This window comes from Lutjanus erythropterus, chromosome 10 (genome assembly GCF_056507025.1).
Source record: "Lutjanus erythropterus isolate fLutEry1 chromosome 10, fLutEry1.hap2, whole genome shotgun sequence".
Taxonomy (NCBI): Eukaryota; Metazoa; Chordata; class Actinopteri; order Lutjaniformes; family Lutjanidae; genus Lutjanus; species Lutjanus erythropterus.
Genome location: NC_139326.1, coordinates 25458884 through 25474731, shown reverse-complemented (window position 1 = coordinate 25474731; position 15848 = coordinate 25458884). Strand labels below are relative to the sequence as shown.

The 15848-nt window shown below is 39.3% G+C and overlaps 1 protein-coding gene across 1 annotated transcript in view; it reads right to left on the bottom strand.

The window, feature by feature from the left end:
• ntrk2a (neurotrophic tyrosine kinase, receptor, type 2a) overlaps nucleotides 1–15848 on the bottom strand; it is a 112204-nt gene that overhangs the window by 14985 nt on the left and 81371 nt on the right. Inside the window, exons 15-18 of the mRNA XM_084728774.1 lie at nucleotides 9325–9455; nucleotides 2079–2251; nucleotides 984–1139; nucleotides 360–444 (exon numbers count right to left, since the gene is read on the bottom strand). Coding sequence (XP_084584900.1) covers nucleotides 360–444; nucleotides 984–1139; nucleotides 2079–2251; nucleotides 9325–9455 — 545 coding nt within the window. The remainder of the gene's footprint in view (nucleotides 1–359; nucleotides 445–983; nucleotides 1140–2078; nucleotides 2252–9324; nucleotides 9456–15848) is intronic.

Here is a 15848-nt window from a genome sequence, read left to right as displayed (position 1 = left end):
ATATAAATATTATTTAATATACATAGTATTTTAATATTTGAAAATCTTTGCTCTCACTAACAGAAAATGCTCCAGTTATTATCCAGGCCTTATTTTACACACGGTATGACCTCACAAAGCATGCTACTTATCCTCCCTCCCGTAGAGTCTTTTTAATTATATAAGTATCAAAGCAGCAACATGTATGTTTAATTTCACTGCACTTTTTTTAATTGACCTACCACAGCAAGCTTCTGACTGCAACTCTGCCGGAGTCCGTCAGTCATGCCCATGCAGGGGAGGAGCAGAGAGGGACCCATGCAGCAGGGAGGAGGGAGGCTAAAAGAAGGGCCAGAAAAGATATCGACACATACACCTACCCTGTAGTAGTCAGTGCTGTAGACATCTCTGGACATGCCAAAGTCTCCGATCTTTACCAGCAGGTTCTCACCCACCAGACAGTTCCTGTTAGACAACAAACACAAACTAAGCACAGAAAGATAACTGCAAGATGTTGTCAAGAGTTTAAATAACCTGGGGTGCACTTCCTGCATTTGAAAAAAGTTGACACTTTTCCATCTCTGTGCATCAATTTTGAGTGTGCTTCTTGCACATTTAAAATAAAATAATGTGCATGCTCAATGTAAATCAAACAATCATAGACACAGAAATAGATATATCTGCAGAATATATACTCATGTTTTCTCTACTGGCTCTCCTAATGGCTGCTGCTTTTTTGTCTGACTCTCTCAGCTGCTATATGTATATTAACACAGCCATCAGGCTGGCCACTATAATGGGACTATATTGGTTTATACATTTAAAAAATATTATTATCCAAATGACTAAATTTGTCAAGTGTAGTCTTAAAGAAATCTAAAGGGCATTATTCAGTAATAGGTGTTTAAGTTTTATTGCAAAAATGTTCAAAAACTGTACAAGGGTCTGAATGGATGTCCCTGAACACAGAGTGTTCACAGAATGTACTCAGTGAAATGACTGACCTGGTTGCCAGGTCGCGGTGCACAAAGTGCTGTGATGCCAGGTAGACCATTCCAGATGCTATCTGCTGGGCAATGTGCAGCATCTGAGACTGGGTCAGCTCCACAGGTCTGGTGGTCTGGCCCTCCGCCATCAGAACTGCATCTGGACCGTGGGCCCTGTGAGGGAACAGGTGGAAATTTGTCATGTGAGCCTGCTTATTCTTTGTTTGAGTCATGCTGTTGCCTGTGCAGTCTTTACATCAGCTGTGTATCAACCATCTAAAATATTACGAGAGCACTTATAAGATTAAGATACTTTTTTTTTTAACTTTGGAAACTTTTAGACTCGGTTGCACCCACAAAGATAAAAATAATCTAAAATTAGAAGAGTTTAGCAAAACCAGGTTTAAATTGAGTAAATACACATTTAAAATTAAGCAGAACTTTGTGATACAATTAAAAACTAATCGCAGGTTCAGTAAATCCAAGTTTAGTGATATAAACTGAAACAGAGTTTAAGTAATCTGGAGATGTTTCCCTACTCATGAATAAATAAAGAAATAAAAAATAAGTTTCAGTGCTTTCTGGAGGTAGTAAAAGGGGTGGGCAGGGAATGCTAACTTTCAGTTGCTTTGTATTCCTTAACCAAATGATGCACTGTTTGCTAGCTAGCATAAAAAATAACTAAACATTATATGGTTTGCTAGCTTGCTTCTTTGAGGAATGTGATTACTTTTCCCAATCCCTCTAAAGAATGAAGCCTTTTTAAAAGTCTAAATTTAAAATTAATCGTGGATCACATTTTAAATTGGAGTTTAAAGTTTTGGTGCAGCAGAATTAAATTTAACCTAGGCTCAGAGTAAAAACTAAACTAAGTTTTAAATTTCATCTTTCTTAATTTTAAGCTAGTTTAAAAGTTTAGTGCAACACAATTTAAAGTTAAACCATGATTTAATTGGGTTTAAAATTGAGTCTTCTTTGGTGCAACCATGCCTCACTGTGCAAACCACTTTAATTCCTCTGTTTTCATAATGGCATTCTGGAGACATGCAAATTCTTCAATATAACAGCTACCAATTTGATGATATTTTATGTAACAAAGAAAAACAGCCATGCCTGAGGAACTTGTTGAGGTCTCCATGTTTCATGTACTCAAAAACCATGATGAGAGGGTCGCTCTCCACACAGACTCCATAGAAAGTGACAATGTGTTCATGCTGAAGGTTTGTCAGCAGCTCGGCCTCACGGTGGAAATCCTTCCTGGCATTTTCACTGGCCTCTTTAAGTGTCTGCACACAGAAACACACGCAGAAGTGACATTTTAATAAACTGACAAATGAAAAACTCACACATTATGCCACGTACACTATTGCCAATTAGTCATTTTCACAGTGCACCCAGTCTGCTCCAATTTATTTGGCTGATGTCCACCGAAAGAGAAAAAAAATGTAAGTGTCTTGCCTTGTAAAAGTGAGTTACAGCAACCCGGCATACACAGTGTGAAATTACTGGCACAGAGCACGGACTGATACAATGGCAGAGCAGAAAAAAATGGAGACATTTTATATTAATGTAAGCCATTACCAAGTACAACACTGTTTACATTCATTATGTTCGCTGGTTCCTTTTGAAACTAATCTTTGTCTCCTTTCCATGAATCAGGAAATGTGTCAGGGAGGTTGTGTAACACAAGCATCTATGACAGAGGCAGAAAAAGAGTGTGTGTGAAAGACACAGACACACACACAAACATACAGAGGGTTGCAGGAAATGAAAGTGATACAGGGTCTCTATTCATTTCACATCAAAAGGAGAAAAATATAAAATATTCCCCTTGTCCTCTATGAATAATTGATTGCCTTCCTACAGTATATGACATGGATATACGTTGGCTTTCCACCTTGTGTGTGTTTGTCTGTGTGTGTGTGTTTGTTTGTCTGTCTGTGTACTAACAGATAGGAGCTCGTATTACAAATATAGGTTTAAAGGACAAGTATAAGTCACAAAGAAAGCACAGGAAGAAGGAAATAACCCGCGACCTTTCAGCTAAATGCTGAGATATCAGAAAATGAGACAGACTGTAACTCCACCCACCAACATACAACTAATCATGTATCATGAAACAAAGGCTTGGTGATGTACATTACAAGCTGTAATATGATACTACATGGTGATTACTGTATATTGTGGATTATTACAGTATGAAAGCCTATGCTCCAATCTCAGTTTGAAATGTGATATCGGACATGTGTGGGAAATCAGGAATGACTTCCCTCTGATGCGTTCTCACATGCTGAGAGTGATAGCTTCAGTCAGATCTTCCAGTTTCAGTTTGTGTGGCTACATTTGTCCACCAGAAGATGTGAGTGATAATGACTCTAAAAACATTGAGACCACCTATATAGAGTATAGACACTGCAATATATGGCTTTATTAAGTTAAGAGCCATTAAAAAGAACAATGTTTGGGTCAGATTGTGATTCTTATTAATGCAGTTATAAATGTTGCTAATCGATCAATAAATACTCATGGGTTTCTCACTTTCTAAGCCAGCAAATCTGCAGTTATGAATGTTAGGAGATCAGAGATCAATTGATTTCAAGTGTACTGGAGGATAAACATCAGTCACAACCTGGCAATCAAGAGTTAGTTCTAATAATGCTTTATAATCCCTCCAGGAAGTTGCGATGTTGCAATTGCAACAACCACGCCAGTTCAGGGAATCCCATGGATTCTGCATGACCTATATATATCGACCAATTTTTAAAAAGTAAAGGTTGACTATTGGTTTCATGCGGGACACAAACCCTGGCCTTTTGAGTGAAAGTCCTATATTTGTTTGACCTATCCATTCACCTTACCTCCTCCTCCACACGTGGACTATACACTTTTTATATTATGCCACTTGACTTCGATGGCATATTGAAACATAATGTGAGCAGGATGCCACCAGAAAAGACACTAGATTGGTGCCTACAGGATCAATGTTCGAAGTGTAGGGGCGCTGGCCAAGCTGTCATATCTGATGCATTGGGAGTGAGAACAGACTGGCTGTACATGTACTGAATGTAACTTACACTGTGAGCTTCTGGTAAAAGGAAATCTAGGATCCAAGATCTAATTTAAGCAAAAAAGGAGAAAAAAAAAACTTTCTTTCCTGGCAAACACATGCAGTGCACCACTGGGCTCAATCAGCTAACTCAACTGTGCAATGTATCAAACAACCCCTGTAACAAATATTCATTTCAGTGCTGAGCAAACCATATTAATGTTGAATTCAGGAAGTTGGAGAACAGAGGCTTTGCTGTGAGCCAGAAACATCTATGTATGACGCTCTGAGTCTCTACATTAATTCCCAGGCTATAAGCCATAATATTGCTCTGTTAGTCATCCGGTCTGCGCACACATTCAGCTCCCTGGACAAATAAAAAGCAATCAACAACCTCGAGCTTGGGAATGTAGTGACTCATGTTTACATGTGTGAAGGCAACGTTACTGAAAGTGCTAGGTGTTCATGATTGATGGCGTGCAGGAGAGTACTGTAAGTGTGTATAGGAGCATGTATATGTGTATCTGCAAGTGTTAAAGTGTGCGGTGACGGATGGTACCTCAGTGAATACAGTAAAATACAGTAACAGTAAAACTTGCTTCTGTATGAGTGGCTGATTGATAGCCGACTCTAAAACTGGGACCATTAAGCTCTGTTAGTGAGTGTAGGTTATTGTAATGTGCTGCAGAAGGGAGAACGTGCTTCTGTAATGTAGCATTCATTATATGGTCTCTCTATAATGTTGCACAGCTCAATGAACAATGGAGAAACAGGCGGTAATAATAATTATTGTACTGACAAATCTTAATGTATATTATTAATATATTTCCATTGAAATGTTACACAAATTTTAAGTGAACTCCAACCAAATAAAATGCAAATCAGCAGGCAAACAGATTTCCTTGACATTTTAATCGAAATGCCAGCATTGGTTTCATTGAACGGATATATTATGGCATTTCAGTTTCCTGTTTGCCATAATATGCCATTTACTTTGCTTTCATTTGTGTCCTGAGTGCACAAAAGTCTGGTGCCAAGACTACTTCGCCAAAACTTAAAGTGTCAGCACAATAAAATCAGTGTTGGTTTTGAACAGTACTGTAAAACTCTGGAACACACGTCCATACACACTACCATGTATTCATTCACCATAATGTGAGCTTTGGTTTTAGTTTATCAAGTTTTTATTATTTTGAGACTTCACTGAGCCTGTACACGACCACCAAGAGGCACATACACCAAAATGGATTCTCGTTTACTTGATTAAGTACACATGAAACACACCATCTGATGTTCTCCAGCTGCTTTGCCTCAACTCTGAGTTACATAGTTTCCAGAAGGAAGTATAGCCTTATTTGTTGAAATATCCTCTAACAGCTACTAATTACAGCTGTTAGTAGCTAGTTAGCTCAATTAGTCATGCAACTAGCAGTCCTACTGCTCAGGGTGTTGGTGTTTATGACACCATCCTAGGAGCTTTGCACCACTGCAAAGAGAAGGTGTAATAAATAATAAAGCTTTTTCTTTTAACCTTTAAAACTAATTGGACCACTAGCTACATGGCTAACTGAGCTAACTAGCTAATGGCATCTTTAGAGACACAAAACTGTCTGTCCATTAGGACACTTTGTAAATCACTTTGTGAGTTAAGGCAGATTGGCTGGAGGACATCAGACAGCATGTTTCATGTATACTCCATCCACAAAGATCCATTTTGTCTGCTGCTGTGTTTCATCTTGTTGTTTCCCATGTAGATTTATGATGTCCTTGACACATGAATGAGTAAGTGCTTCTGTCACATAGGACATCAGTTATGTTGAGGCGTAGCAACTGGAGCACATCGGAGGGAAAACCAACAAATATTTTCTCCATAAAGTGTGATGCAGTTTCGCCAAATTAAGTTAAATAAACTACAATGTTGTGATGAATGATTTGTACAGTAGTGAGTAGGAGTGGGGAAAATACACGACTCTTAGATGCATCAAGTTGTGGACGCGGAAGATTCTGAATCAATTCATAAAAGACAAAACTCGATTTTCCAAATGTTAATTGACATGATGTTGACTGAGGGAAAAAGGCGAAACTCAGCCGTGACAGTGCAGCACCCGGAAAATCTACAGAAAGCAGCAGGTAACAGGGTGCTTCATCTCTTTAAAAGGCAGCAATTGCAATCATGTTTTGATTTAGTGTCTGTCTAAATAATTGCGTTTGTAAGACGAATGTGAAGAGTGTTGTGAACACTTTCGACGGCATCGCCACAGCTTTAAGACGTTAACAGAGCAGCAATCGGTTGTTACAGATGAGCGCAACAGTGTGACACACACAGCAGCACTGAAGAACTTCATCTAGCTCTGTGGTGAAGAAAATAACTCTTTGCTCTGTCTGGTTCACGTCTAAAGCTCTGTACCTGCTCAGCATCCTGCACAGCGATGTTTTCCGCTGGAGCTAACAGTGCAGCAGAGAGGCCGCTCTCCACTGCTGGAGACATGTTAATAACAACAGCAGCACTCATGTCTTGAGTGATAAACAGTAAATTCATCAAATTCAGGTTAAAAACAAAAAAGCATTTGTTTGGAAATGATTGTATTTATTTGCATAACGAGCAGGGGAGTTAGATCCAACCATATGTGGTCAGACACATTGTAACGCCAGGCGTGGCTGTAACTGTGTTTAGTTATCTTTTGAACAACTGTACCTTCTATTTCTATAGAGAAATATCCTCTTTCAGTTTGTTTTGCAATTTGGGTGAACTGACCCTTTAACCATCAGAAGTGAAGGCAACGTCATCGTTTATTTGACAAATCGGCTCTTCCACCAGCTTTCATGGCATCTTCTTTTGTTGATGCAGCAACAACGAGGAGGAAAAGACAACTGGAGAGGAACGGTGAGTCACTCCAGCTGACAAAAAGACGAGGACGAGAAGAGCAGGAAGAGCGCACTATAAGCAGGTCGTACATTAGCTAATTGAAAAAAATCTGATGAAAAGAGAGACTTAAATCAATGAAGTGACTGTAATGATTAGATGATTCATCTACATCTAGTCTACTGTATGTGCAAACATACCTATGTCAGTTTGAAAAATACCATGTATTTTTAGTGTAGGTTGAGTGCAGATTTAATAATGTTTTACTAGATTTGACATGCAGGCAGCGGCACACAGCATCTTGTTCTACAACTGAGAACTCAGCTTCCTGGGATTTTCAGGTGCATATTTTTACGGAGTGCTCAAACTGAGCTGAAGCTAAGCTGGCAGCAAACATCAGCGGGCCTGCAAGCGGTTTAGAGCTAAGCTGGAAGGAAACAGGAGGTGGAGGAAGAGAAAAGAAGGTGGGGGATTTGAAGAGATGATGAAGAACTGCAGAGAAGAGTGAGAAACTACTGCAGGTGAGAGTTAGAGGTGAGGTGGGGAAGACAGAGGAAGTGGAGGAGAAGGGGGTCTCTCACAGGTCATGTATTGTTAATGACAATCAGATCCTGTTTCACCGCAGAGCAGGACAGAAAGCATCCGTGATGGAGAGATGGATGGATGGATAGATGTGATGGGAGGAAACCGTTCAATTTGACCCCGGAAGTCAGCGGTTTGAGTGTAATTCCACCTTTCACTTAAAGAGAAACAGTTGAAAGCGACGACTTTCTAAGAATAGCAGAGGAAATGGGGGTGAGGAGATGGCGAGAGTGGAGTCTAAATACTGTGTCTGCACATGCTATATGAAAGGTTTCATTTCAAAATGCCATGTATCCATTCCTGTAACATAAGATTATCGGCTGTAAACTGTTCAATGTTTCAAATGTAGCTCAGATATCAGATCGCATTACAAAAAATAATTGAGAAAGCAATAACATCACCTTCAATAATGACAGTATGGAGTTTATTTTGGTGCCACCAACCATTCTGTAGGAGCAAAGGTTTTCAAAATATCTTATTTTGAAACTAGACTCCTCATAAATTAAGATACCTCCTATGTAATGCAGATTGAAGGGTATTTTTTTTTACAAAGATAATTTGTCCTTTCATGTCTAGTCTTTGGATTATGATAGCTATAATAAAACACAAAAGAGTTTGAATCTTGTTTAATTAAGGGATTGACACGAGAAATTACTGATGTGTTTACTCTGTTTACACCTGATATTCAAATGCGTTCCTGGATAATCTATCTGGATACAGTTCCCATTTTAATACCAGGTGTAAATGGGGTGCACCAGTTCTGGTACCTGCGGGTACTTGCTGAGTAACCCCCAAAAAGTTGGTAAATGGGTAAAATATATATTTTATAAATTCAGAAGTATAAGCATGGGTAAAAATTTACAAATTTTGGGTGGGCGACAGGTGACAATAAACAATAGGTTTGACCCTTTGACCCCACATCAGTCACTGATCTCACAGAGGCAGGCTAGCTGCCAGTGAATACATCAAAATGGATAACATAAAGGCAAAAATAGCCACTGGAGAATACTAAATTGTGGGCTGTACTAGTGTTGTAGTAGTTAAGACCAAAAGTGAAGGGGTTGGTTTCAACTGCATTTTTATTTGGTCTCATCTTGGTCTTAAACAAAGAGGACTCAGGATTTTACTTGAGACTGATGTGTGTCTTGGAGGAGAGTAAGCCAAATCTTTTGTAATAAAACATGACTAACTAAACCACAAATAGTTCATCTGCAAAACAGCATCCAACAGAAAACATAGCAGTATGTATTTTAGGCGGCTGGGTAGACGTTTTTTTTCGACTGTAATAAACAATGGTGAGTCATATTAACATTAGCTAATGTCAGTTCCAACATGAATACCGTGGTACCAGTCCATCGACTGGGTGAGAGAGCTAGTTATGAATCTTGGTTTTAACTCAGGTTTGTCCTGCCTTGGTGTTGCTGTTCACTGTCTCAACCCCTCAAAGTCTTGGTCTGGTCTCTATCTCGATATACTGTGGTCTTGACTTGGTCTTGGTTGGTGTGACCGTAGACTGTAAGAATAAAGTTTCAAGTGGCTTTTCTGCTTGTAAAAAATTCCCATAAGTATTTTTGATAGCCACAAGCTAGGCACAGTGTTGCAGAGGAGGCACGTCGACAGCTGCTGGAGCAGAGGTGCTGCAGCAGTTGACAGCTGATACTTATCTAAGAACACAATTAAGTGATAAGTGAGAGACTGTATGTGCGAGTTTAATATTTGGTCTTTTTGTCTGTGGGTCTTAATACTGGGATTTTAACATTTGAACAGTAGAACATTACACAAAATCTTTTCTCTACTTTTCAATTGTGTTTCCAAGGAGATTGCAGTAAAGTGGCAGTGAAATTAAGACCATTTGGCCCTCAGATTACCTTGACAGCCACCAGTATCTTCTCCTGGTCAGGAGAGAGGTTGTAACACTCGGCCAGGAAGACTTTTCCAAAGGCTCCCTCTCCCAGCTCTCTCTTCAGCACGATGTTGTGTCTCTTAATGTGCTGGACAACTGTGGAGGAGAAGAGGAGGAGAAATCCACTTAAATCGAGGCTACAGTAACAGTAGTTCACATGAGGTCACTAAAACAAGATAAATGAATGAACTGAATATCAGTTATTCAACTTTGATTATACTTAATTTTAATCATCATTTTAGTAAATCGGCAATCAGTTCAATTCATGCATGGTTTATTTACCAGACGAAACTACAACACAAGTAAAAGTAATTGAACTGATGTTGTTTTGTAGATTTATCTTCTTCTTGAACAAAAACATAGCTGCAGGCTGTGCTTACTCTATCAAAGACTTACAGGCTGGTTTACTTAAGTGGAAAAGATGGGATTTCATACTATTTTGAAATGTAATGTTAATGTTGTTTCTTAGGGGCATATTTTCCCCCCTTTTACTACCTAAGTAAACTGGCAGAGGAAGAACCTTTCCAAAATTTAATAGGAGCTATTTTTTTCGGTTGCGTACATATTTTATCATACATCTTCTGAATTCTACACTAAATAAGCAAATTCACTGTTTTGTCTTGGCTTAATTTGATCCAGTTTGTACTGTAGTGTAAATCTCTTGCTGCCTTCTGCTCACCCACAGTTGGATCAGAGTCGACAGACCTGTTTTCTGTTGCTAAGTAACTTGTGACTTCATGCCAGCTGATTTTGAGAAAATTTGGCATCTCACCATGGTGATGATACAAGGTTTTATTCTACAGAATGATTAACAGCATGGCGCCCTCACTATAACCTAGCTAAGCTCCGTCTTTTTGACTGCAGGCCATATGTGCAGCTGTCTGCATGCATGGAAACATGAATTATCCTATAACATATGTGCACACACAGACACACACACACACGAAGAGAGGACACCAAGAGCTGATATTTATCTGTGATGTGATTATGAGGCGCATTTGAAGAAAAGCTGTCCACTCAGAATATCACATTAAAGCCCAGCTCGACTCGACAGAAGCTGCATCGATCTACACTGTAAGGTACTGAGGTCCACCATAACCCAATACTGTACAGACTGACAGAGAGAGAGATAAGAAACGCTGCTGGTCTGCATCAGATATTCAAAAGCCTCTAATTCTCAGTGTAAGATTGTGGTGGAGAAGAACACACCCACAATGCTATACATGTATGTGTGTGTTTGCATATGTGCCTGCAGGCTTTGCACATGTACAGTATCTACAGTATGTCAACCCTGTCTCCTTGAAATTATGTCTACTGTACTTTTAAGTTATTTTGTCTTACATTGGGATAAAATAAGAATTAATCTGCAAAAGCCTCTAAGCATTATTCTTGAAATTAATAAACCAACACAAGTCATTCTTTGGTCAAAGACACTGGCATCTTTGCGACGCCCCTCTCTATGCAAAAAGCTTTCAGTATACAGAGCAAGTCTGTGGGTCAGAAACACACACCCAGGACTCACCCAGGTAACCAGGGTTTGTATCCCATATGAAACCAAATATTTTAAGGTACATAAACGTTACATGCATCACATGGCTTGCATGTACTTATTTTAACCCTAAACATGATCTTTTCCTAAACCTAACCAAGTACTTTTGATGTGATAACAAACTGTGAAATTCCACAACATTAACTAGCTGTTAAAGCTTTCAGGCAGCATCTCATGGAGCCACTAAAGGGTACTTTGTGTAAGATGCAGAGGGTGTGACAAAACTACGGTTGACTTTTTCAAAAGCAAACTATGCATGATTTTCCCAAAAAACAATGCAGACATCACACAAAAACAATCCCCCTCAATCATCACCCACGACCCTCCAGAAGTGTGTGATGGTGGACCCCGCCCTCACCTTCTCATCCTCTCATTATTTTGTTGTGCTTGGGACGCTTTACCCAGAAGACTGGTAACGACTAAACAATCAGCTATCACTCTGGTGCATTTACAAACAGGCAACAGACAAAATATTTAAGCCACCTTTAATATTTAACCCCAGTGATTACCTTCTCTAAGTGCTCAAGCTTTGTCAATAAAACAATTTGCAAACATGTTCAGTATATTTTAAATACATTCATTGAAACATTTCCTCATTGTGTTTGTTTTTGCTGTTGTATATTACCACCATACCAACATAATGTTTAAAGGAGACGGGGTTGTAGAGGAGGCTAAAAGTCAGTGTTTCTGTTATATCTGTTGTCTCTTCCTCTTGACATGATTGTCTTCAGCTCACAAACAACAGCAGCGGGTCCCAGATCTCAGTGCACGGTCAGCTCCCCATGCAGCACAATAAACCCACATCCCCACAAGACAACTACCGACCATTTAACCAGCTAATAACCTCACTGCACCATTTCCAACTGCGGTTGTGTAATAAGCGTTCACCCATGAAAACGCCTCGCACCACTTCTCCCTAATTAACACCCTCAAATAGCAAATAAATGGATGTGTGCAGAAGCAGCCCTTCCCACTATTGCTATTTATTTTTTGTCTTTGGCAGAAAGATTTGGTGTTGTTCACAGCCTTTCCTGCTGGTTTTTAAAAAATGTGTCTTTGTTGTTAGATTTATGATGTGTCATTGCAACTAATTTTGCATTCATGTATTCAAGATTTTTTTCCTAATTGCTGCGCATAGCAATCAAGAACTTTGAAAATGATGTTATTTTATTTTTTATGGCCTTATCAGCTCATGAATTCTGCTTTCCAGCTGTCTGCTTTTGCCAGTTTTATACTCCTTCTTCCACCCCGCCTTCATTATTAAGCTGTATCTCGATGTGCGGTGCTACACATCACCCCTCTTCTCCTCAATCAGTATCCTTAATTAAGATCTACAGAAATATTATTCCCCATTTACCAAACTTTGCACTCTTATTCTCTGATGTTTTTCTTAATTAGCACCCGTTTTCCATGCTTATCGTATTCGCTCATTTTCCCTCATTTAGCATCGCTCCATCCAGTCTCATTATCTTACACTCACTTTCCTTATTTAGCATCCCTCTGCTGTTCCATCATTTATTTCTCCCCGTCGCCATTCCCCTCAGCTGCTAAACCTATCACTTTTTAATCAGCATCCTCTAAACATTAACATCCAGGCACATGTTCTTCCCCATTCTGTTGCTCCGTCACTCCTTCTCCATTGCTTGTTTGTGACAGCGCTTACAACATTAACATCAAGAGGAATAATATTTCCCATCAACCACCTCCTCTCCAATCTCTTTCCATCTGTCCTTTCCCTCCGTCATCCAATCCCTCCCTGTTCTCCGTATTGAGCCACCTCTCCTTAATCAGCATCTTATAAACAACCAAAGAAATTAATGTCTCGGGACATAATTATTCCCCGTTCGCCATCTGCCTCTTCTTCCATTCCTCCTTCTCTCGTCTGCCCCAAAATCTTTCCACGACCCTGAACACTGAAATAAAACAGCTTTGAACAGCTTGGAAATTGTGTGTTTGGTAGTTTGAACCGAGCAATGTGATAGGTCAAAGTCACAATCATATTTGAAAACAGGACCTTCAAGCCTGCTCTCCATCAAATTCTTCCTTAAATTAATGTCATGACTCTAATTTTTCCTCCCAGTCAGCTGCCACTCCCAACACTATGCTCTCCTATCAGTCGCTGTAGCTAATTGTGACCTAAATTTTAATAAGCTTAGTGTGTATGGGTGTGTGTGTGTGTGTGTGTGTGTGTGTGTGTGTGTGTGTGCCTGTCTAAATGGGTGTTTTCAAATACAGTAAGCACGTGTTGGCTTGTGAATAACATTTTCCAGAACAATGTTAATCCTCACTCCCTAGATACAACGAAATACAAACCCCAAAAGATCTGCTGCATGGGATGGAAATGGAGGAAAAATTGATACTGTACAATACACCAAGAGGAGAAGTTGTAACATAACAGAGATGAAGAAAGAAAAAAAAAAACTCTCCTTCACTTCAGGGCTGTAGCTACTGCTGAGGACACTGAGGTCAAGTCTCTGCTGTGTTTTCTCTCAGAGTTTTAACACATTTAAAAAAAAAAAAAAATCTAGAATGGGTTATATTCTACAATGAAAAACTTACAAGTGCTCGATATTTTAAGCCAATTCCACTATTTTGAGACTCAGTGTGTTTAAATTTGACTCCTGAAAGGAATAGTCAGACATTTTGGGAGATATTAGTATTCACTTCCATGCCATTGTTAGATTGATATCACTGTCATCTCTGTATGGTAGATTTATAGCTGGAGCCAGAAGACAATTAGCTTTTAGCAAAGAGACTGGAAACAGGGGGAAAAAGCTAGCCAGTTAATTACTTTATACAATATATATATATATATATATATATATATATATATATATATATATATATATATATATATATATATATATATATGTTTTTGCCATGTGTTTTAGCTATCTAAAAAAAGGCTTGCCTAAACCCTCAAGATCAGCTTAAGAGATACTTAGAATATTTCCATCACTTTACTTTGCTATTGGACAGCCTTTTCCAATGGAAAACCAGTTATATAAGCCAACCAAACTCCATGGGCAAAATCCTTAATTTTAACTCACAGAACACAGTTTCAGTTTCTGGTCTACTGCTGCTTTAATTCGTTAGTTTGTGATTGTTATTATGTGACTTTGGTGTTTTTAAAGTTTATTCAGATTCAAGTAAGTCACACAGTAACAGAGACTGAGGCAGCAGTAGATCAGCAACTCACATTTTCTGCATGGTAAAATTACTGATTTTCCCAAAGGAGTCTGGTTGAATGAGAGAGTGATATTTGGCTTAAATAATGCCAGTTTCCGGTCAGAAAAGGCTGTCTGATGGCAAGGTAAAGTGGTAAAAATATTCTAAATATAGTATACACTTAGACTGATTTTCTGCATGATGTTCTGGTGGACCTTTAGCTAAAGTGATTTTTGCTACCGATTCTGTCTTCAGCAGTACATTGAGCAGTGTCCATGCCGGTCCTCCTCTCTGCTTCTCCTGACCGGGGATGTGCCGACAGCCATCTATTGTAGGCAATAAAGTGACTATGGATGAGTTCCTCATACAACCCCACTTCAAATAAACTGAACTATCACAAAACCTTTAACTTTTAAATAAAGCATTTAGAGGTTTTCTTTGGGAAATAAAAACTAGCTTTTATGGGTAGGAAATTACCCAAAAATTCCTGGCAAGTTTTCTGGAAAGAAATATGTGATCTGATACTAAAGGGAAAATATAATGCTCAGAGGTATTTAATACAAGTCAGTTCATAGTTGTGGATTTTTAGAGTATTATCCTCAAAAGAACTGTTTCATTCAAATGACCCTTATCTGGGGATTTCGGAGTGGGGTTGTTGGTGGGAATTGGATTTATGACTCCAGTATTAAATTTTCATTACAGCTCTGCTTCAGTCGCTTGACATGCACACCAACAGCCTGTTTAGGAGTAGGGCAAATATAAACACAGTAGTTACCACCTGTGCAAGTCCAGGGGTATTTGACTGTAACTCTTTAATTATCCATGGGACACACTTTCCAGCAATGCTAACTCCTCTGATGTTATTATTGTTAATGAGCTGTTCACTTCAGAGAAAAGCTGTACAACACTGCTACCAGTTCCCGTAATTACACACCCATCCATCATCTCTGTAGAGTAATTGTTGCTTTATTGCTGCCAAGAAGAGGCCTGTGCCATATTTTAAGTAGAAACGTGTAGCTGCCGTTGATTCTTGCATTCAATATTACAGGCCACAAGCTGGTTAAGGCCTCTGTTTAAAAAGAGTTCAGTTCCTGGCATGCAACCCGGAGCCACTTTGCCAAACCGTCTCCATCAAAGGCTATTGTACGTCTCGGAAAAGGCAGAGTGCCAAATAATCGGTCAGATACTTTCAGTATTTATGCCGCCTGTCTGTGAGTCAAAGAAGCACACCAAGTAATAGTTGTAATGGCGGTAATATATTAAAAACACACACACAGGCATATACACATACACAGCAGAAAGTTATTGACTTTTATCGATCCTTGCTGCTTTCATTCTTGTCTTTAGGCTGTAAATCCCAGTCTATCTTTTAGTTATATCGCAGGACTGAAAAGGTCAAGCCCCAATCCCCCATTATTATCATCCTCAACCTTGCCCTCGATACTAAAGGCTTGATGATGCACACACACACACACACACACACACACACACACACACACACACACACGCACACACACACACACGAATGCAGCCCCATAATTTATGGCAACACAAGGCCAAAGCCTGGAGAAGCTTGCCAATAATCATAATGTCATGTTGATGGACCAGGTCAATAACCTCGTGTGCTCTCTGTCCATCTATTTGACTGTTGCTCTCTCTGCTTCTCTGCCGCCTTTTGTTCTCCTCATGTTTCTATTCTGTTCATGTTTGTCTCTGTCTCCTCCTTGCTTTGTCCTTACGTCTTTTGCTTTTGTTTTTGATATTCTGGTTCT